Source organism: Triticum aestivum, chromosome 5D (genome assembly GCF_018294505.1).
Source record: "Triticum aestivum cultivar Chinese Spring chromosome 5D, IWGSC CS RefSeq v2.1, whole genome shotgun sequence".
Lineage (NCBI taxonomy): Eukaryota > Viridiplantae > Streptophyta > Magnoliopsida > Poales > Poaceae > Triticum > Triticum aestivum.
Window position 1 is genome coordinate 314,615,523 of NC_057808.1, and position 22,008 is coordinate 314,637,530.

The window sequence follows — 22,008 nt, forward strand, 5'->3', positions numbered from 1 at the left end:
CACTGGCCGTGGACTCCTCCGCAACTCTGCACCTCATCAACTTCTATCATGGTGGCCACCCTAAGCTCGACGGCTGTTGTCTGCGGGCGGAGGTCGCGCTCCAAATGGCATGGGATTTCGCCCCTACCGCTTTCCACCGCCTATCTGCACTGACATTCTAGACTCTGGTCAATTGGGGTTTTCTACGGGATTGGACCGGGGATTTTCTCATGGAGAAGGTAATCAACTTAGCAAAATATTCACTCATCTCTTATCGCAATCCGTCCGTCGCTGTTAATCAACCGGCGGAAATCGCAGTGGAATCATTTTTGTTCTAGTTGATTCGTGGGTGTTCATTCATGTTTCCACAGTGCGAGCACAAATCGGGCAAGTGTGGTCGCGGCCAGTCGGAAACGAAGTTCTATTTCACCATTCCGAATGACTTCAGGGAGCGCTTGGTATGTTCAATCTCAACCTACCACGGTCGGCATGGCCTAAATTTGTGAACATATATCGTCTGTTGCTACATTTGGATAAAAGGTACGGTGCCACGTGCAGCCTAGATGTCGAAGCCGATCCCCCCCTATATTAGGCAAATATATGATGTATTGTTCATTCAGTTACTCTCATATTTGCATCAAATCTTTGTTACATTATTTATTTTTGTGCTTTGCTTTCATCTATATATTGATCTGTTCTATCAGTTACTCCCATATTTGCATCTTGCTCTGTTATTTTAATATATCTACTTTACGATCTTAATTTTCATTTCAAGCAGTACATCCCTTGCTTTGCAAGAACATGAGTAGAAGGAAATCTTGGGCTTTACTTTGTTGATTACTCTATGGATGTCATATTTGTTGGGAATCGTAGCATAATTTAAAATTTTCCTACGCTCACCAAGATGCATCTATGGAGTATACTAGCAACGAGGGGAAAGGAGTGCATCTACATACCCTTGTAGATCGCGAGCGGAAGCGTTCCAATGAACGTGGATGACGGAGTCGTACTCGCCGTGATCCAAATCACCGATGACCGAGTGCCGAACGGACGGCACCTCCGCGTTCAACACACGTACGGTGCAGCGACGTCTCCTCCTTCTTGATCCAGCAAGGGGGAAGGAGAGGTTGATGGAGATCCAACAGCACGACGGCGTGGTGGTGGATGTAGCGGGTCTCCAGCAGGGCTTCGCCGAGCTTCTGCGAGAGAGAGAGAGAGGTGTTGCAGGGGAGGAGGGAGGCGCCCAAGGCTGTAGGTTGCTGCCCTCCCTCCCTCCCCTTTATATAGGCCCCCTGGGGGGCGCCGGCCCAGGGAGATGGGATCTCCAAGGGGGGGCGCCGGCCAAAAGGGGGGGAAGGGGTGCCTTGCCCCCCAAGGCAAGGGGGAAGCTCCCCCCCCTAGGGTTCCCAACCCTAGGCGCATGGGGGAAGGCCCAAGGGGGGCGCCCCAGCCCATTAAGGGCTGGTTCCCTTCCACTTTCAGCCCACGGGGCCCTCCGGGATGGGTGGCCCCTTCCGGTGGTCCCGGTACAATACCGGTAACCCCCGAAACTTTCCCGGTGGCCGAAACTGGACTTCCTATATATAATTCTTCACCTCCGGACCATTCCGGAACCTCTCGTGACGTCCGGGATCTCATCCGGGACTCCGAACAACTTTCGGGTTTCCGCATACATATATCTCTACAACCCTAGCGTCGCCGGACCTTAAGTGTGTAGACCCTACGGGTTCGGGAGACATGCAGACATGACCGAGACGCCTCTCCGGTCAATAACCAACAGCGGGATCTGGATACCCATGTTGGCTCCCACATGTTCCACGATGATCTCATCGGATGAACCACGGTGTCGAGGATTCAATCAATCCGTATGCAATTCCCTTTGTCAATCGGTATGTTACTTGCCCGAGATTCGATCGTCGGTATCCCAATACCTTGTTCAATCTCGTTACCGGCAAGTCTCTTTACTCGTACCGCAATGCATGATCCCGTGACTAATGCCTTAGTCACATTGAGCTCATTATGATGATGCATTACCGAGTGGGCCCAGAGATACCTCTCCGTCACACGAAGTGACAAATCCCAGTCTCGATCCGTGCCAACCCAACAGACACTTTCGGAGATACCCGTAGTGCACCTTTATAGTCACCCAGTTACGTTGTGACGTTTGGCACACCCAAAGCACTCCTACGGTATCCGGGAGTTGCACGATCTCATGGTCTAAGCAAAAGATACTTGACATTGGAAAAGCTCTAGCAAACGAAACTACACGATCTTTTATGCTATGCTTAGGATTGGGTCTTTTCCATCACATCATTCTCCTAATGATGTGATCCCGTTATCAATGACATCCAATGTCCATAGTCAGGAAACCATGACTATCTGTTGATCAACGAGCTAGTCAACTAGAGGCTTACTAGGGACACGTGGTGGTCTATGCATTCACACATGTATTACGATTTCCGGACAATACAATTATAGCATGAATAATATACGATTATCATGAACAAAGAAATATAATAATAACCATTTATTATTGACTCTAGGGCATATTTCCAACAGTCTCCCACTTGCACTAGAGTCAATAATCTAGTTACATTGTGATGAATCGAACACCCATTGCGTCCTGGTGTTGATCATGTTTTGCTCTAGGGAGAGGTTTAGTCAACGGATCTGCTACATTCAGGTCCGTATGTACTTTACAAATATCTATGTCTCCATTTTGAACACTTTCTCGAATGGAGTTGAAGCGACGCTTGATATGCCTGGTCTTCCTGTGAAACCTGGGCTCCTTCGCAAGGGCAATAGCTCCAGTGTTGTCACAGAAGAGAGTCATCGGGCCCGACGCATTGGGAATCACCCCTAGGTCGGTAATGAACTCCTTCATCCAGACTGCTTCCTGTGCTGCCTCCGAGGCTGCCATGTACTCCGCTTCACATGTAGATCCCGCCACGACGCTTTGCTTGCAACTGCACCAGCTTACTGCTCCTCCATTCAAAATATACACGTATCCGGTTTGTGACTTCGAGTCATCCAGATCTGTGTCGAAGCTAGCGTCGACGTAACCCTTTACGACGAGCTCTTCGTCACCTCCATAAACGAGAAACATATCCTTAGTCCTTTTCAGGTACTTTAGGATATTCTTGACCGCTGTCCAGTGTTCCATGCCGGGATTACTTTGGTACCTTCCTACCAAACTTACGGCAAGGTTTACATTAGGTCTGGTACACAGCATGGCATACATAATAGACCCTATGGCCGAGGCATAGGGGATGACACTCATCTTTTCTCTATCTTCTGCCGTGGTCGGGCATTGAGCCGTGCTCAACTGCACACCTTGCAATACAGGCAAGAACCCCTTCTTGGACTGATCCATATTGAACTTCTTCAATATCTTGTCAAGGTATGTACTCTGTGAAAGACCAATGAGGCGTCTTGATCTATCTCTATAGATCTTGATGCCTAATATATAAGCACCTTCTCCAAGGTCCTTCATTGAAAAACACTTATTCAAATAGGCCTTTATACTTTCCAAGAATTCTATATCATTTCCCATCAATAGTATGTCATCCACATATAATATGAGAAATGCTATAGAGCTCCCACTCACTTTCTTGTAAACACAGGCTTCTCCATAAGTCTGTGTAAACCCAAACGCTTTGATTATCTCATCAAAGTGAATGTTCCAACTCCGAGATGCTTGCACCAGCCCATAGATTGAGCGATGGAGCTTGCATACTTTGTTAGCATTCTTAGGATCAACAAAACCTTCCGACTGCATCATATACAACTCTTCCTTAAGGAAGCCGTTAAGGAATGCCGTTTTGACGTCCATCTGCCATATCTCATAATCATAGTATGCGGCAATTGCTAACATGATTCGGACGGACTTCAGCTTCGCTACGGGTGAGAAAGTCTCATCGTAGTCAACCCCTTGTACTTGTCGATAACCCTTAGCGACAAGTCGAGCCTTATAGATGGTCACATTACCATCCGCGTCTGTCTTCTTCTTAAAGATCCATTTGTTTTCTATGGCTCGCCGATCATCGGGCAAGTCAGTCAAAGTCCATACTTCGTTTTCATACATGGATCCTATCTCGGATTTCATGGCTTCTAGCCATTTGTCGGAATCCGGGCCCGCCATCGCTTCTTCATAGTTCGAAGGTTCACCGTTGTCTAACAACATGATTTCCAGGACAGGGTTGCCGTACCACTCTAGTGCGGAACGTGTCCTTGTGGACCTACGAAGTTCAGTAGCAACTTGATCCGAAGCTTCATGATCATCATCATTAACTTCCTCCCCAGTCGGTGTAGGCACCACAGGAACATCTTCCCGCGCTGCGCTACTTTCCGACACGGAAGGGGTGACTATCACCTCATCAAGTTCCACTTTCCTCCCACTCAATTCTTTCGAGAGAAACTCCTTCTCCAGAAAGGACCCGTTCTTGGTAACGAAGATCTTGCCTTCGGATCTGAGGTAGAAGATATACCCAATAGTTTCCTTAGGGTATCCTATGAAGACGCATTTTTCCGACTTGGGTTCGAGCTTTTCAGGTTGAAGTTTCTTGACATAAGCATCGCATCCCCAAACTTTTAGAAACGACAACTTAGGTTTCTTCCCAAACCATAATTCATACGGTGTCGTCTCAACGGATTTAGACGGAGACCTATTTAAAGTGAATGCGGCAGTCTCTAAAGCATAGCCCCAAAATGAGAGCGGTAAATCGGTAAGAGACATCATAGATCGCACCATACCCGATAGAGTGCGATTACGACGTTCGGACACACCATTTCTCTGAGGTGTTCCAGGCGGCGTGAGTTGTGAAACTATTCCACATTTCCTTAAGTGTGCACCAAATTCGTGACTTAAATATTCTCCTCCACGATCTGATCGTAAGAACTTTATTTTCCTGTCACGTTGATTCTCAACCTCACTCTGAAATTCTTTGAACTTTTGAAAGGTTTCAGACTTGTGTTTCATTAGGTAGACATACCCATATCTACTTAAATCATCAGTGAGAGTGAGAACATAACGATATCCTCCGCGAGCCTCAACACTCATTGGACCGCACACATCGGTATGTATGATTTCCAATAAGTTGGTTGCTCGCTCCATTGTTCCGGAGAACGGAGTCTTGGTCATCTTACCCATGAGGCATGGTTCGCACGTGTCAAATGATTCGTAATCAAGAGACTCCAAAAGTCCATCTGCATGGAGCTTCTTCATGCGCTTGACACCAATGTGACCAAGGCGGCAGTGCCACAAGTATGTGGGACTATCGTTATCAACTTTACATCTTTTGGTATTCACACTATGAACATGTGTAACATCACGTTCGAGATTCATCAAAAATAAACCATTGACCAGCGGGGCATGACCATAAAACATATCTCTCAAATAAATAGAACAACCATTATTCTCGGATTTAAATGAGTAGCCATCTCGAATTAAACGAGATCCAGATACAATGTTCATGCTCAAAGCTGGCACTAAATAACAATTATTGAGGTTTAAAACTAATCCCGTAGGGAGATGCAGAGGTAGCGTGCCGACGGCGATCACATCGACCTTGGAACCATTCCGGACGCGCATCGTCACCTCGTCCTTCGCCAGTCTCCGTTTATTCCGTAGTTCCTGTTTTGAGTTACAAATATGAGCAACCGCACCGGTATCAAATACCCAGGAGCTACTACGAGTACTGGTAAGGTACACATCAATTACATGTATATCACATATACGTTTGGTGTTGCCGGCCTTCTTCTTGTCCCCTAAGTATTTGGGGCAGTTCCGCTTCCAGTGACCACTTCCCTTGCAATAAAAGCACTCAGTCTCGGGTTTGGGTCCATTCTTTGACTTCTTCCCAGTAACTGGTTTACCGGGTGCGGCAACTCCCTTGCCGTCCTTCTTGAAGTTCTTCTTACCCTTGCCCTTCTTGAACTTAGTGGTTTTATTCACCATCAACACTTGATGTTCTTTTCTGATCTCTACCTCAGCTGATTTCAGCATTGAATATACCTCAGGAATGGTCTTTTCCATCCCGTGCATATTGAAGTTCATCACAAAGCTCTTGTAGCTTGGTGGAAGCGACTGGAGGATTCTGTCAATGACCGCGTCATCCGGGAGATTGACTCCCAGCTGAGACAAGCGGTTATGCAACCCAGACATTCTGAGTATGTGCTCACTAACAGAACTGTTCTCCTCCATTTTACAACTGAAGAACTTGTCGGAGACATCATATCTCTCGACCCGGGCATGAGCTTGGAAAACCAATTTCAGCTCCTCAAACATCTCATATGCTCCATGTTTCTCAAAACGCTTTTGGAGACCCGGTTCTAAGCTGTAAAGCATGCCGCACTGAACGAGGGAGTAATCATCAGCACGCTGCTGCCAAGCGTTCATAACGTCTTGGTTCTCAGGGATTGGTGCTTCACCTAGCGGTGCTTCTAAGACATAATCTTTCTTGGCTACTATGAGGATGATCCTCAGGTTCCGGACCCAGTCCGTATAGTTGCTGCCATCATCTTTCAGCTTGGTTTTCTCTAGGAACGCGTTGAAATTGAGGACAACGTTGGCCATTTGATCTACAAGACATAGTGTAAAAATTTTAGACTAAGTTCATGATAATTAAGTTCATCTAATCAAATTATTTAATGAACTCCCACTCAGATAGACATCCCTCTAGTCATCTAAGTGATACATGATCCGAATTTAACTAGGCCGTGTCCGATCATCACGTGAGACGGACTAGTCAAGATCGGTGAACATCTCCATGTTGATCGTATCTTCTATACGACTCATGCTCAACCTTTCGGTCCTCCGTGTTCCGAGGCCATGTCTGTACATGCTAGGCTCGTCAAGTCAACCTAAGTGTATTGCGTGTGTTCCGAGGCCATGTCTGTACATGCTAGGCTCGTCAACACCCGTTGTATTCGAACGTTAGAATCTATCACACCCGATCATCACGTGGTGCTTCGAAACAACGAACCTTCGCAACGGTGCACAGTTAGGGTGAACACTTTCTTGAAATTATCATAAGGGATCATCTTACTTACTACCGTCGTTCTAAGCAAATAAGATGCAAAAACATGATAAACATCACATGCAATCAAATAGCGACATGATATGGCCAATATCATTATGCTCCTTTGATCTCCATCTTCGGGGCACCATGATCATCTTCGTCACCGGCATGACACCATGATCTCCATCATCATGATCTCCATCATTGTGTCTTCATGAAGTCGTCACGCCAACGATTACTTCTACTTCTATGGCTAACGCGTTTAGCAACAAAGTAAAGTAAATTACATGGCATTATTCAATGACACGCAGGTCATACAAAATAATAAAGACAACTCCTATGGCTCCTGCCGGTTGTCATATTCATCGACATGCAAGTCGTGATTCCTATTACAAGAATATGATCAATCTCATACATCACATATATCATTCATCACATCTTCTGGCCATATCACATCACATAGCACTTGCTGCAAAAACAAGTTAGACGTCCTCTAATTGTTGTTGCAAGTTTTTACGTGGTTTGTAGGTTTCTAGCAAGAACGTTTCTTACCTACGTATGTCCACAACGTGATTTGCCAATTTCTATTTACCCTTCATAAGGACCCTTTTCATCGAATCCGTTCCGACTAAAGTAGGAGAGACAGACACCCGCTAGCCACCTTATGCAACTAGTGCATGTCAGTCGGTGGAACCTGTCTCACGTAAGCGTACGTGTAAGGTCGGTCCGGGCCGCTTCATCCTACAATGCCGCCGAAACAAGAAACGACTGGTAGCCGCAAGAAGAATTGGCAAACTCAACGCCCACAACTGCTTTGTAACTACGCATAGGCCTGGCTCATGATGCCACTATTGGGAATCGTAGCATAATTTAAAATTTTCCTACGCTCACCAAGATGCATCTATGGAGTATACTAGCAACGAGGGGAAAGGAGTGCATCTACATACCCTTGTAGATCGCGAGCGGAAGCGTTCCAATGAACGTGGATGACGGAGTCGTACTCGCCGTGATCCAAATCACCGATGACCGAGTGCCGAATGGACGACACCTCCGCGTTCAACACACGTACGGTGCAGCGACGTCTCCTCCTTCTCGATCCAGCAAGGGGGAAGGAGAGGTTGATGGAGATCCAGCAGCACGACGGCGTGGTGGTGGATGCAGCGGGATGTCGGCAGGGCTTCGCCGAGCTTATACGAGAGAGAGAGGTGTTGCAGGGGAGGAGGGAGGCGCCCAAGGCTGAGATATCGCTGCCCTCCCTCCCCCCCTTTATATAGGCCCCCTTGGGAGGGGGGGCGCCGGCCAAACCCATCTAGGGTGGGGGGCGGCGGCCAAGGGGGGTGCCTTGCCCCCCAGGGCAAGTGGGAAGCCCCCCACCCTAGGGTTCCCAACCCTAGGCGCATGGGGGGAGGCCCATCGGGGGGCGCCCAGCCCACTAGGGGCTGGTTCCCTTCCCACTTCAGCCCACGGGGCCCTCCGGGATAGGTGGCCCCACCCGGTGGACCCCCGGGACCCTTCCGGTGGTCCCGGTATAATACCGGTAACCCCCGAAACTTTCCCGGTGGCCGAAACTTGACTTCCTATATATAATTCTTCACCTCCGGACCATTCCGGAACCTCTCGTGACGTCCGGGATCTCATCCGGGACTCCGAACAACTTTCGGGTTTCGGCATACACATATCTCTACAACCCTAGCGTCACCGAACCTTAAGTGTGTAGACCCTACGGGTTCGGGAGACATGCAGACATGACCGAGACGCCTCTCCGGTCAATAACCAACAGCGGGATCTGGATACCCATGTTGGCTCCCACATGTTCCACGATGATCTCATCGGATGAACCACGGTGTCGAGGATTCAATCAATCCCGTATGCAATTCCCTTTGTCAATCGGTATGTTACTTGCCCGAGATTCGATCGTCGGTATCCCAATACCTTGTTCAATCTCGTTACCGGCAAGTCTCTTTACTCGTACCGCAATGCATGATCCCGTGACTAACGCCTTAGTCACATAGAGCTCATTATGATGATGCATTACCGAGTGGGCCCAGAGATACCTCTCCGTCACACGGAGTGACAAATCCCAGTCTCGATCCGTGCCAACCCAACAGACACTTTCGGAGATACCCGTAGTGCACCTTTATAGTCACCCAGTTACGTTGTGACGTTTGGCACACCCAAAGCACTCCTACGGTATCCGGGAGTTGCACGATCTCATGGTCTAAGGAAAAGATACTTGACATTGGAAAAGCTCTAGCAAACGAAACTACACGATCTTTTATGCTATGCTTAGGATTGGGTCCTGTCCATCACATCATTCTCCTAATGATGTGATCCCGTTATCAACGACATCCAATGTCCATAGTCAGGAAACCATGACTATCTGTTGATCAACGAGCTAGTCAACTAGAGGCTTACTAGGGACACGTTGTGGTCTATGTATTCACACATGTATTACGATTTCCGGACAATACAATTATAGCATGAACAATAGACAATTACCATGAACAAAGAAATATAATAATAACCATTTATTATTGCCTCTAGGGCATATTTCCAACAGATCCATCTATGGAGCATACTAGCAACGAGTGGAAAGGAGTGCATCTACATACCCTTGTAGATCGTGAGCGGAAGCGTTCCAATGAACGTGGATGACGGAGTCGTACTCGCCGTGATCCAAATCACCGATGACCGAGTGCCGAACGGACGGCACCTCCGCGTTCAACACACGTACGGTGCAGCGACGTCTCCTCCTTCTTGATCCAGCAAGGGGAAGGAGAGGTTGATGGAGATCCAGCAGCACGACGGCGTGGTGGTGGATGTAGCGGGTCTCGGCAGGGCTTCGCCGAGCTTCTGCGAGAGGGAGAGGTGTTGCAGGGGAGGAGGGAGGCGCCCAAGGCTGTAGGTTGCTGCCCTCCCTCCCCCCCTTTATATAGGCCCCCTGGGGGGCGCCGGCCCTGGAGATGGGATCTCAAGGGGGGGCGGCCAAAGGGGGGAAGGGGTTGCCTTGCCCCCCAAGGCAAGTGGGAAGCCCCCCCACCCTAGGGTTCCCAACCCTAGGCGCATGGGGGGAGGCCCATGGGGGGGCGCCCAGCCCACTAGGGGCTGGTTCCCTTCCCACTTCAGCCCACGGGGCCCTCCGGGATAGGTGGCCCCACCCGGTGGACCCCCGGGACCCTTCCGGTGGTCCCGGTACAATACCGGTAACCCCCGAAACTTTCCCGGTAGCCGAAACTTGACTTCCTATATATAATTCTTCACCTCCGGACCATTCCGGAACTCCTCGTGACATCCGGGATCTCATCCGGGACTCCGAACAACTTTTGGGTTTCCGCATACACATATCTCTACAACCCTAGCGTCACCGAACCTTAAGTGTGTAGACCCTACGGGTTCGGGAGACATGCAGACATGACCGAGACGCCTCTCCGGTCAATAACCAACAGCGGGATCTGGATACCCATGTTGGCTCCCACATGTTCCACGATGATCTCATCGGATGAACCACGATGTCGAGGATTCAATCAATCCCGTATACAATTCCCTTTGTCAATCGGTATGTTACTTGCCCGAGATTCGATCGTCGGTATCCCAATACCTTGTTCAATCTCGTTACCGGCAAGTCTCTTTACTCGTACTGCAATGCATGATCCCGTGACTAACGCCTTAGTCACATAGAGCTCAATATGATGATGCATTACCGAGTGGGCCCAGAGATACCTCTCCGTCACACGGAGTGACAAATCCCAGTCTCGATCCGTGCCAACCCAACAGACACTTTCGGAGATACCCGTAGTGCACCTTTATAGTCACCCAGTTACGTTGTGACGTTTGGCACACCCAAAGCACTCCTACGGTATCCGGGAGTTGCACGATCTCATGGTCTAAGGAAAAGATACTTGACATTGGAAAAGCTCTAGCAAACGAAACTACACGATCTTTTATGCTATGCTTAGGATTGGGTCTTGTCCATCACATCATTCTCCTAATGATGTGATCCCGTTATCAATGACATCCAATGTCCATAGTCAGGAAACCATGACTATCTGTTGATCAACGAGCTAGTCAACTAGAGGCTTACTAGGGACACGTGGTGGTCTATGCATTCACACATGTATTACGATTTCCGGACAATACAATTATAGCATGAATAATAGACGATTATCATGAACAAAGAAATATAATAATAACCATTTATTATTGCCTCTAGGGCATATTTCCAACAATATTGACAACGCAACATGGATTTACAATGACGGTTAGCGTAAAACTTGATAAAGATGGTCACATCTATTTTGATGCGGACCTTTGAAGAAAAATGTCTAAGTGTTATGAACTGAAAGCTGGCAATAAAATTCTAGTGCGTGCACCACAGCCTGGTCTAATTAACATGGATGTTTACTTCCCCAACGTCATCAGCCGATCAAAGTCTGATCGAGGTTAGTGTCCTTTCAACTTTCTCCATGCTGGCATATTACTTAGCAAAATCGGGGTATTTGTTCTCACTAATTGATCATTATTTAAGAAACCAATTGTGATTTCATTTTCTGACTCCGTTCCTAGGCAGTAACAAATTATATTTACCAATTTATGCGCACTATATATATATTCTTCTGCCATGTTCGGAATTAATAATACCTTTTCACATTTTAAGCACGATATGTTGGATGCATAGTGAATGATATGTATGTTACTAAGCGTACCAAATTTCACTGGAAGGACTTGAAGCATGTCATAAACTTTGTTGATAATCTGACAGAGATAGCACAGCGTATGAACGCTGGATTTTGGATGGAATTAATTATACCTATGGTGCACACATTGAACAATACCAATTGTGTGCACAAAACGCTGGTAAAAAGTCTATTTTAATGTTGATGCTCATAAACTATATATATCGTCAATGATATGTTACAATTGGTTTTTATTCTACATTTCAACAGAAATTGCCCCTGTAGAAATTCCCGGATCGATTTTCCGGCGTGGTCGAATTACACTTGTGCCTGCTAATAACGCCAAAGTGATTGCAAGGTACTGCATTTCCCGCAGAAATGGAACCATTCAAATTAACAAGTTCTCGCTTGTCGTGGCAATGCATCCATATTGGAAAATTGGAGACACTGTTCCACTCATGCTCTACCAAGGAACATGAGGGCTCTTCCTTTTCATTGATGAGATGCCGAGTCGCCATGATCAAGTTGCTTCCAGCGGATAGTTGTGGTTGTTGGCCCTCAACCTCTTAAAATGTGTTAGCTGTTACTATGTTAAGTATGTAGATATGGACCATATGGTTGTTGGCCCTCAGCCTCTTAAAATATGATAGTTGTTACTATGTTAAGTATGTAGATATGGACCATATGGTTGTCAAAATTGTGTTACGAAGATCCTCCTTTTGTCGAATAATGTAACCACTATATATATGTTACTCAAATGTTGTTAGCCAAGTTCTTAAATTTTCATGGAAAGTATTAGTATCGTACACAGTTCATTGAGTTTAAGCGTGTGCCCGATGTCCAGAAGGCATTTGCATATTAACTGTCCATATTGCAAATTCACACACGTGTTAATATAAGGAAACGTATGTGTAACTTACTAATCATCGCACACGAGTACTCGCAGACGCACCGTGTGCGATACTCCTAACCACCGCAAGCAACTAGTTTGCATTTTTCAAAGTTTTTTGTACACACACAATCGGACACGAACTAACTGTATTAACCGTCTGTGTTGTAATTTCTCATCGCAAATAGTTCATCCGAGTCGGCTGTTTGCCGCGTATCACACACATCTTGTTTACACGACTCATTTGTGTTCTTTTGGCTCATCGCAAACAGTTCATCCATGTGAACTGTATGCCGCATATCACACACATCTTGTTAAATTGAACCGTTCCTGTTGTGTTCCCTAATCGAAAATAGTTTGTCGAGTGAACCGTATGTCGTATATCACACACACCTTGATCTGGCTAACCATTTCTATTGTACTCCCTAATAGCAAACAGTTCATCGGAGCAAACTGTATACCGTATATCGCACACACATTTATATGGCTGCCCGTTTCTGTTGTTCTGCCTCATCGCAAACAGGTCAGATGGATCAACCATGTGCCCTGTATCGCACACGCAACTAAAATCAGAACTGTGTTTGATGGCTCCGCCATCGCAAATGTTTTCCATCTTTTTTGGCTTTTTTTACATCACCGTTTGCGATTAATGCATCGCACACAGTTTCGTCAAGGGGTCTCTGATCGTAGTGTCGCGTTAGCAGCATCCTGCCGTAGTGACTTTTCCGGTTGCTTAAGAAAACCTAACCAATTTGTTTGCAGATTAACTTGTGGCCGTATGAGACAGATGAGGGTTTCGAACTGAGCGAGATGTGCATGAGGGACAAGCTTATCTGGCGGGCTAAGGTCCAATTGATAGGCGTATACGCTATCGAGTGGCACCTACCACAGCATGTGGCGACACGGTTCAGTAGGTTCCAACTGACCCCACCGGAGGATACCGACATTGGTGGCTTCGACCTTCGCAAGTGAGGGATTTAACATGTATTAAGATTTTTTATGGTTTGTTGTTTTTATGGTTTCTTATTGTTTCTTGTTCCTTGTAGGAAGAGTAGGTATACTTGTCAGGGGATCACGAACTTGGCAGTTGAGCACAAGGACTATGTGAAAATATGGGGGAGAGGAGGTATAACAAAGACATGAATTACATAACGGACGACTCGGAGGAGTACGAGGAGACCCTGAAGTGGTTTGATGATGTTATAAAGTATTGTTTGCGCCTGAGGCCACAATGGACCGCAGCGAATATCACATCACTAGAGGAGGACAACTCCACGGAAGAAGCCTATAATGCCAATATTAGAGGGACCCAAGGTGAATTTAGGGAGTATGCACCCCTTCTTAATAGAGTGGTACGTTGTGTTGAATTGCTTGGAGACGACATTTGCATGTGAATCTAGTATAGTCTTTTGTCACTAATTTATTTATGATGCAGAGTTTTGAGCTGAAAAGAAACATTTTCGATGGCTCGAACGCGCGAGTGCACGCCCCCGAGACCCTGGAATGAAACACATCGCTGAGGGAAATGGCGAAAGTAAGTTTGAGCCTAGCCATAACTTTCAAGTTACCATAACCTTGATCCATATTCGTTTTCCTGCCACTAACTTTGAGCTTAGCCATAATCTAGTTTATCTTTGTCACTTGATCCATAACCTTGAAGTAACCTTGTTCAACTCTCTTTGTTATTGCAGAAGTTCATGAAGCATTGTCGAAAGCTAGTAAGCATGCTTGGGTGCGCTAGCTCGGTTGATGTGAATGCTCCTGGCCTGTCAACACATATCGTCGCTTCTTCGAGCCATGTAGGCGCAGGAGGAGGCCGAGGAAGATGAGGAAGAAGAGGATGTTGAGCACGCCGAGGAAAGTGATGATGAGGGCTACAACGAGGGTGAGGAGGAGGACTACGACGAGGTTGGCAAACCTCCACCCACTCAACTAACCCAGGGAAAAGAGGGCATCAACCACGCAAACAAGGGAAGAGTCCAACACCGTTTCTCAAAGAGCGTCATCATCGCAGAACAACAACGAAAGAAACAAGTGAGGGTTGCTCAATGAGGAACGAGGAGCGCACGACCAAGAGGGGTAGGAAGAATAAGTGATATGGTCACTTGCTTCCCTCTAGTATTCGGACATGTCGAGCTTGTGTTGAGTTTCAGAACTTGTGATGGCTATGTTGAACTATTTTGCTATCTATCATATGTTGGACTATTTGCTACGCGGACATGTAAAACTATTTGCTATGTTTGTTGGAACTATGTGATGCTACCTATTATTATGTTGGATATGAAACTATATGAATGTGATGATCCATATCCTGTTTGAAAAGCACAAAAAAATGATCTTTATATTTTTGTTATTGAAAGCAAAGATATATTGCTCTATTTTCAAAGGGGGTACACTCTCGCCAAGGTGCTTTGCGGTAGGGTAGTACACCCTACCCACAAAAAAAACAAATTTTATAGACACCAGTACGCGTTTGCTATTTTTTGGGGGGGAGGGGGGGCACCCTACATGCAATCTGTTCTTGTTCCAAGCAACAGGTTTTTGGGGCGTTATAGCCTACTGCCGGGGGCTCTGGCGGTAGGTACGTATCCACGCCAGCAACGCCTCGACGGTCGTCAGTGTATGCTGTCAACCCTACCGCCGGAGTCCTTGGCCGTAGGTGGTTAAACCCTCCTGCCAACGGGTCAGACGGTAGGACAATGGTAAGATCTTGAAAATTTCGCGAAGCAGGGCCAAATCATGATTAAATTAACAAAAAAAGTGAAAACAGCGATTTCGCCCCCCGTGGATGCCAATTTTGATGTTTGGGCTGTGTGGATGGACAGATAATGGGGAAATGGGCTATGCCGTGCTGAAGATGCCCAAATCATACTCTGATGACCAGAACCTTAACCAGACGAGAATGCTTGGAAGCTGGAACCAGCTTTTGCTGACCAAACAAACATCCTAGCAGCGATAGATAGACACACTGAAGCAGAAGTGTCCGAGGCTGCTTTTTGGACATGCGGCCAATTGGTCAGCCGCGCACCTAGTATTATATTCCACAGAGAATGTGCTCCCGCTACTCACTCCATAGTATTTTGTCAAATGCACATTGCTAGCCGCCACTGACAAAAATTCCGTTTAGCCAGCTTGTGTCAAGCCAAGATTTGAGGCACTTCTGATTACGAGCAGGTAACATGGTCCTGAACCTCGTTGGCGCCTGTCCTTTGATGAACCTTCCGCTGAAGCCCTGGCACTCAGGGCGGCTTTCAGTAAACAACCAACGTACCATCATGTCCATCTCTCTAGCTAGAGGAGAATAAATTCCCTCAACAACCATCCCCTCTTTTAATTTCCGAGAAATTTCCCCAGGCTCACTCTTTAACTCCTCTGCATTTATCAACTCCTATATGCACACAAAAATACAAACTGCCGATTAATACCACAAGCGGACCGATCGCGGTCAAAGGGAAATCTGCGCCTTGTGTCAGCGCTGCTGGCTCAGTTTCAGTAACGGTTTACGGGCGGAGCGTCAAACCCCAACCCCCGAGCAGTTGAGAGTTGAGACTTGAGACTAGCCGCGTGGGTAGCAGCGAGCGAGTGAGCGCAGCACGGATCGGAGGGAGAGGGGAAAGCCGCCGAGGGAAAAGGGTCGCTGGCCAGGCCAGCTCGCTCGCTTGCAAAAGGCGCCGTTTTTAAAGCGGAAAGGGAGGAGGCAAGGAGAGCAGTCCTTCTCGCCCTCTGCCCCCGCTCGCCTCTCTGCCACCTCCTTTCTGCCGCTCAAAAGAGAGAGGAAGTTTTCGCCTCGGGATGCCGCTGGCTGCCTTTCCGCTGCTAGTCTAGTCCCTTCCTCCGAGCAGCCTCCTCTCTCTCTCGAGCTTCTCTTCTCTTCCCTTTCCTTGTGGCGAGGGAGAAGGAAGAAGAGAGCGTAAGGTGGCTTTCTGGGGGGATAGATTCCATTCCTTGGAAGAGGAGGAGGAGAAGTAGTGGGGAATTGGGTAGCTAGGCCAGATCAATTGCTTTCTCTCGATTCTCCTCGCCTTTTCTCCGACTTTTCTCCCCCGTGGTTGGTTGGTTGGCTGTTCCTTGCTTGCGAGGGGGTTCTTGGTTCTTGGCGCAGAAAGGAACGACAGATCAGTCGGTCGGTCAGTCGTCCAGTCGCCTGTTCTAGTGGCGAGTGAAGTGACGAGCGTGGTTTCTTGGGAGTTTGGAGCCGGTGAGGAAGGAGGAGAACGAAGATGGCCGCCGCACCGCCGCCCAAGGCCGACGAGCTGCAGCCGCATCCGCCCAAGGAGCAGCTCCCCAGCGTGTCGTTCTGCATCACAAGCCCGCCGCCATGGCGTACGTGCTATGTTCTGCCAAATCTCCCTTTTGATTTTGCTCTTTAAAAGCTTCCCTCCTCCGTGCTTGTCCCTTCACTGTCCTCAGTTTGTTTCTCGTACTTGCAGTTTCATACATGTCCAGGCTTTCTTTCCCACTGCATATGCGTGCTGATTACTGGCCTGTTTTTGTTGTTCATCAGTCTCTTCATATTTTCACTGCAGAAAGTTTTTCATGTTTTTTTTATTGGACACGAATTCTTTTGCTTAACCAGTCTGGAAGATTCTTTGATCTTGAATTTATTTATAATGAAAAGGCCTTTCAGTTGCACATCTTTTTATGCAATTGATACAATAGTAGTACTACTCATATCAATTGGTGTACTGTATATTGATGTTTCTCTTGTGCTTGATCTTGTACGCAGCCGAGGCCGTGATTCTAGGATTTCAGCATTTCATAGTCATGCTGGGCACCACCGTCATCATACCAAGCGCGCTTGTTCCTCAAATGGGAGGTGGAAATGTCAGTCCTCAACTCTCTATTTATTGATTCTCTACCAAATGTCCTCTGGTTTATTCACTTACTTGACACATGAATTTGATATCTCTGAATAAGGAGTACTGCTAGGCTCTCACTGAATTGGCCGTACATATAAACATGATGATGGACACTCACTGAATTAATTTGTGTCAGGAGGAGAAAGCCCGGGTAATCCAGACGCTCTTGTTCGTCGCCGGCATAAACACCTTACTGCAAACCTTCTTCGGGTCTCGCCTCCCCGTCGTCATGGGTGGCTCCTACACCTTCGTCGCGCCGACCATCTCCATCATCTTGGCCGGGCGCTACGACAATGAGACAGACCCTCACGAGGTATTTATACGGCCCAGCAGAATTGCCTTCTCATGACGCACGAGTTCCTGTATGGAGGCTAACAAATTTGTGTTGCTGTCGTCAAGAAATTCCTACGGACGATGAGGGGGACACAAGGCGCTCTCATAATCGCGTCGACGATCCAGATCATCCTTGGCTTCAGCGGCCTCTGGCGCAATGTTGTCAAGTTAGTCCCATTTTCAGCCTTTCTTCGTCGAATTATAGTAGTACAAGTTCTTTTAGTACTGCCCTGTAGCATTTCAGGTCGTGCAGTTAAGGGTTGAGTTAACTAACCATCCTGTATGATTTATGTGCAGATTGCTGAGCCCATTGTCTGCAGTTCCTCTTGTTTCGCTTGTCGGATTTGGGCTTTATGAGCTTGGCTTCCCAGCGGTTAGTTTTGCTCCATCACTTGCTTATTTCCTCTGCTTCTAGTATCTTCTTGCAAGAGTGAATAAAAGGTATTCATGATCAAATACAGGTAGCCAAGTGCGTGGAAATTGGTCTTCCAGAACTCATCCTGATGGTCGCATTTTCTCAGGTATCACAACATTTTACGAAGTTCTGATTGGCCAGATCAATGTTTCTAAATGGTTTCAGTAAGTTAACGATGATGTACGTACTGATCGTGTTTGTTTCCTGCGCAGTATTTGCCTCATGTGCTGCATTCTGGGAAGGGTGTCTTCGGCCGGTTTTCTGTTCTTTTCACCGTCTCAATCGTGTGGCTGTACGCATACATCCTCACAATCAGTGGCGCCTACAAGAACGTCAAGCTGAAGACGCAGGCGCATTGCCGCGTCGATCGTTCAGGGCTGATCGGAGGAGCTCCATGGTAGGGTCCCAGGAAACCATATTCTGTTATAATAATGTGTTGTAATTCTGATGGCATTCGTGACGAAGGTGCTGCCTGAAATCTGGTTTCAGGATAAGCGTTCCGTATCCGTTTCAGTGGGGGGCTCCTACATTCGATGCTGGGGAATGTTTTGCAATGATGATGACTTCATTCATTGCCATTGTAGAGGTTTGTCTGCAATATTATTTACCCTAGAATAGGAAGCAGATGCTATACATTCAGTCATAATAAGATGGTACTCATGCATTGCAGTCCACTGGAGCCTTCATTGCTGCTTCAAGGTATGCAAGTGCGACGATGATACCTCCATCGATCGTTAGTCGGGGAATTGGTTGGCAGGTAAATGAATGGTTTATTGTACAGTGGAGTTTGTCTAATCATATTTTACTTGGTAATAATGCATGCTGATCACAATGAAACGTCACTTTCAGGGCATCGGTATCTTGCTTGATTCATTCTTTGGAACAGCCAATGGAACCTCAGTTGCAGTGTAAGTATATGTTTCAGGATAGTACAAGTGGCATTACTTGACTGAACAGCCAATGGAGTACTTGATTATCTCTGTGAACTTTTGTATTTGCAGGGAGAATGTTGGTTTACTTGCCGTGACACATGTTGGCAGCAGGAGAGTCGTGCAAATATCTGCGGGCTTCATGATTTTCTTCGCTGTCCTAGGTAATATAAGCTAAACTTATATTTAAAGCTATTATGACTATAGTTTTGGTTGTGCACATAGTATACTGTTACCCAAGCTGATTTTAATTTTGTTTCTTTTGGCAAAACAGGAAAATTTGGAGCCCTGTTCGCGTCCATTCCACTGCCTATATTTGCTGGCATGTACTGTGTTTTCTTCGCATATGTCGGTACGTCCAGATACCCGCGAAACCGCTCGTCGTCGTTCGAAAGTCTAAATTTGATCATTTTCAGCGTGTTACGTTGCCAGTTTTGACACCAGTATGAATGTATGAGTCTCATTGGTTCTCTCTTTTGCCGAGCAGGTGCCTGTGGTCTGAGCTTCCTCCAGTTCTGCAACTTGAACAGCTTCAGGACCAAGTTCATCCTGGGCTTCTCCTTCTTCATCGGCATATCAGTTCCTCAGTACTTCAACGAGTACGCCTCCGTCTCGGGCCATGGCCCGGTGCACACGGGCGCAAGATGGGTACGATGAGCACACGCCTCGGTCTCTCGCCATTCATCAGCTCTCTGAAACCACTGACCCTTTGTTGATTTGGGCAGTTCAACGACATGATCAACGTGCCCTTCTCGAACAAGCCGTTCGTGGCGGGGCTGGTGGCCTACTTCCTGGACAACACGATGCACCTGCACCAGAGCGCGGTGAGGAAGGACAGGGGCTACCACTGGTGGGACAAGTTCAGGAGCTTCAAGAAGGACGCCAGGAGCGAGGAGTTCTACTCCCTGCCCTTCAACCTCAACAAGTTCTTCCCTTCCGTCTGATCGTCGTGTCGCGGGAGAAGGGCGCTGTCGATCCACTTGTTGGTGCATTGGCTGAACATGGTCCTGCTAGCTTGATCTGTCGAGTTTTCGTGGTGCCGCTGTGCGTCAGTTTTGTGTATTTATGGACGAGATGGACTGATTGGACCAGTGGGGACGCCATGTTCGTTTTTTGGTTCTGCGCGGATCAACGTCTCATAAGTGATACCTGTTGTTAATCTGTGGATGTACATGCTGCTTCCCTAGCCCAGGAAGAAAAGATCATCACTAGTATGGTGGCTTATAATGCTAGTAATTTATTTCCTAGAAATTAAAGAGAGAAGCGTTCAGTTTTTGGACTTGCTATATTCTTAGTCCTGCTATTTCCAAAAAAATAATTCTCAACCTGATACATATTTGTTTTTCTGAGGAAAGGAGCATCATTCTCCCAATTTTATTCGCATATGTTCTATGAGATGCACAAACACTTTCGAGGAACTCGTAAATTATTTGTTTTTTCCAAAACATGATTGAAGATAAATAGATTGGAAGTTTTCTCAGAAAAAAATATCCATTTTTTATACTCCCTACGAACAAAAATTATCTGTTTTACATTTATCTAGATATGGATGTATCTACACACATTTTAGTGTTAGTTACATCAGTATCAAGATAAATTTAAAACAAATAATTTGAAACGGAGGTTGTATTTATAAAGAAAAAAGATATTACATGTTAAATAGGCCGCATTGAGTGATAAGCTTGATGCCACAACTACTTTTATATGATCATAGAAAAGTAATGCAATAAATCCATTTTTATATGTATAAAGAAAAAAGATATTACATGTAAAAATGGGCCACATTGAGAGGTAAGCCTAATGAAAAAAGATATTACTTTTAGACGTCCTTTTTAGGTAGCTTAATGCAGCGGGCGCTCCTATTCTACGTCAGGGCTATATCTCGCCTGCGGCGTGACGAGCTATCGTATTCCCCTCTGGTGTGAGGCTAGTAGGACGGCCCAATACTATAGGTCCACCGAGCGATTTTTGGAAGTTTGGATGAACCGGCTCGGACTGGCTCTAGAAGCTTCCATATGGATTCTCTTTTCTCTTTGTTTCTATGTGTGTTTTTCCTATTGGTATTCTTCAGTTTTCCTACGTCTTCCCCCTTTTTTTCAAACTAATATTGACTTTTTAAACACATGCTATACATTTTTATATACATGGGGAACATTTTTTGATACATGTTGAATATTTTTTAAGACACAATGAACATTTTTTTTAAATACATGCTTGAACAATTGGAAACATGCAATACAGTTTTGAATAAACGTTGAACATTTATTCGAATCGTAGGATATTTTTTTACATAAAAATATTTATTTAGATTCTATAACTTTTTAAATGTAACGAACATATTCCTGAAATGCTTGATATTTTATAATGTCGCAAACATTTCCCTAATGGTATGAAACATTTTCATAAAATGACGCTGACATTTTTTATTTTGTACAAACAATTAAAAATTGTGATGAACATATTTTTGAATGCGTAAACTTTTTTAAATGCTACAGATTTTTTATTAAATTATGCAAACATTCGTTTTATATTGTGTAAACATTCTTAATAATGTCATGAACACAGATTTTTGAATGCTACCAATATTTTTTAAATGTTGCACGGACAATATTTCTATGCGCATTAACATTTTTAAAATGTGCGATGAAACCTTTTCAAATTTTTGGTAAATTAGTTTCTCAAATATATATATTTAGAATATTGTTCAAATATAAACCAAACAAACGAACACACAAAGCGACATGTAGCTCCTGCACAAGCAAACTAGACGTTACCCTAAGACTCAGGGTGTGCATTTAGTTTTTTTTTTTTTGATTAGGTTTGGTTTATACGGTTTTATACATAGATACGATCGGTTTTGGTAATAACCATTTACTTTTGGTTCGGTTTCGGTAATACCCAAATTAACCACA

The 22,008-nt window shown here is 45.9% G+C and overlaps 1 protein-coding gene across 1 annotated transcript; it reads left to right on the forward strand.

Moving 5' to 3' along the window:
• Positions 1-16,190: 16,190 nt before the first annotated feature.
• Positions 16,191-20,371, forward strand: LOC123121426 (nucleobase-ascorbate transporter 6). The gene is made up of 14 exons (XM_044541392.1): positions 16,191-16,883; positions 17,287-17,384; positions 17,556-17,732; positions 17,819-17,919; positions 18,050-18,125; positions 18,214-18,273; positions 18,380-18,564; positions 18,657-18,753; positions 18,838-18,924; positions 19,017-19,075; positions 19,169-19,260; positions 19,371-19,448; positions 19,584-19,744; positions 19,822-20,371. The coding sequence occupies exons 1-14, from the start codon at positions 16,781-16,783 to the stop codon at positions 20,038-20,040; spliced, it is 1,593 nt and encodes a 530-aa protein (XP_044397327.1). The 5' UTR covers positions 16,191-16,780; the 3' UTR covers positions 20,041-20,371.
• The last annotated feature ends 1,637 nt before the right edge of the window (positions 20,372-22,008 follow it).

Coding starts and splice junctions, on each gene's coding strand:
- LOC123121426 (XM_044541392.1), top strand. CDS start 16,781: ATGGCCGCCGCACCGCCGCCCAAGGCCGACGAGCTGCAGCCGCATCCG. Junction 17,733..17,818: donor ATGAGACAGACCCTCACGAG/GTATTTATACGG, acceptor GCTGTCGTCAAG/AAATTCCTACGGACGATGAG. Junction 18,754..18,837: donor CATTCATTGCCATTGTAGAG/GTTTGTCTGCAA, acceptor CATGCATTGCAG/TCCACTGGAGCCTTCATTGC.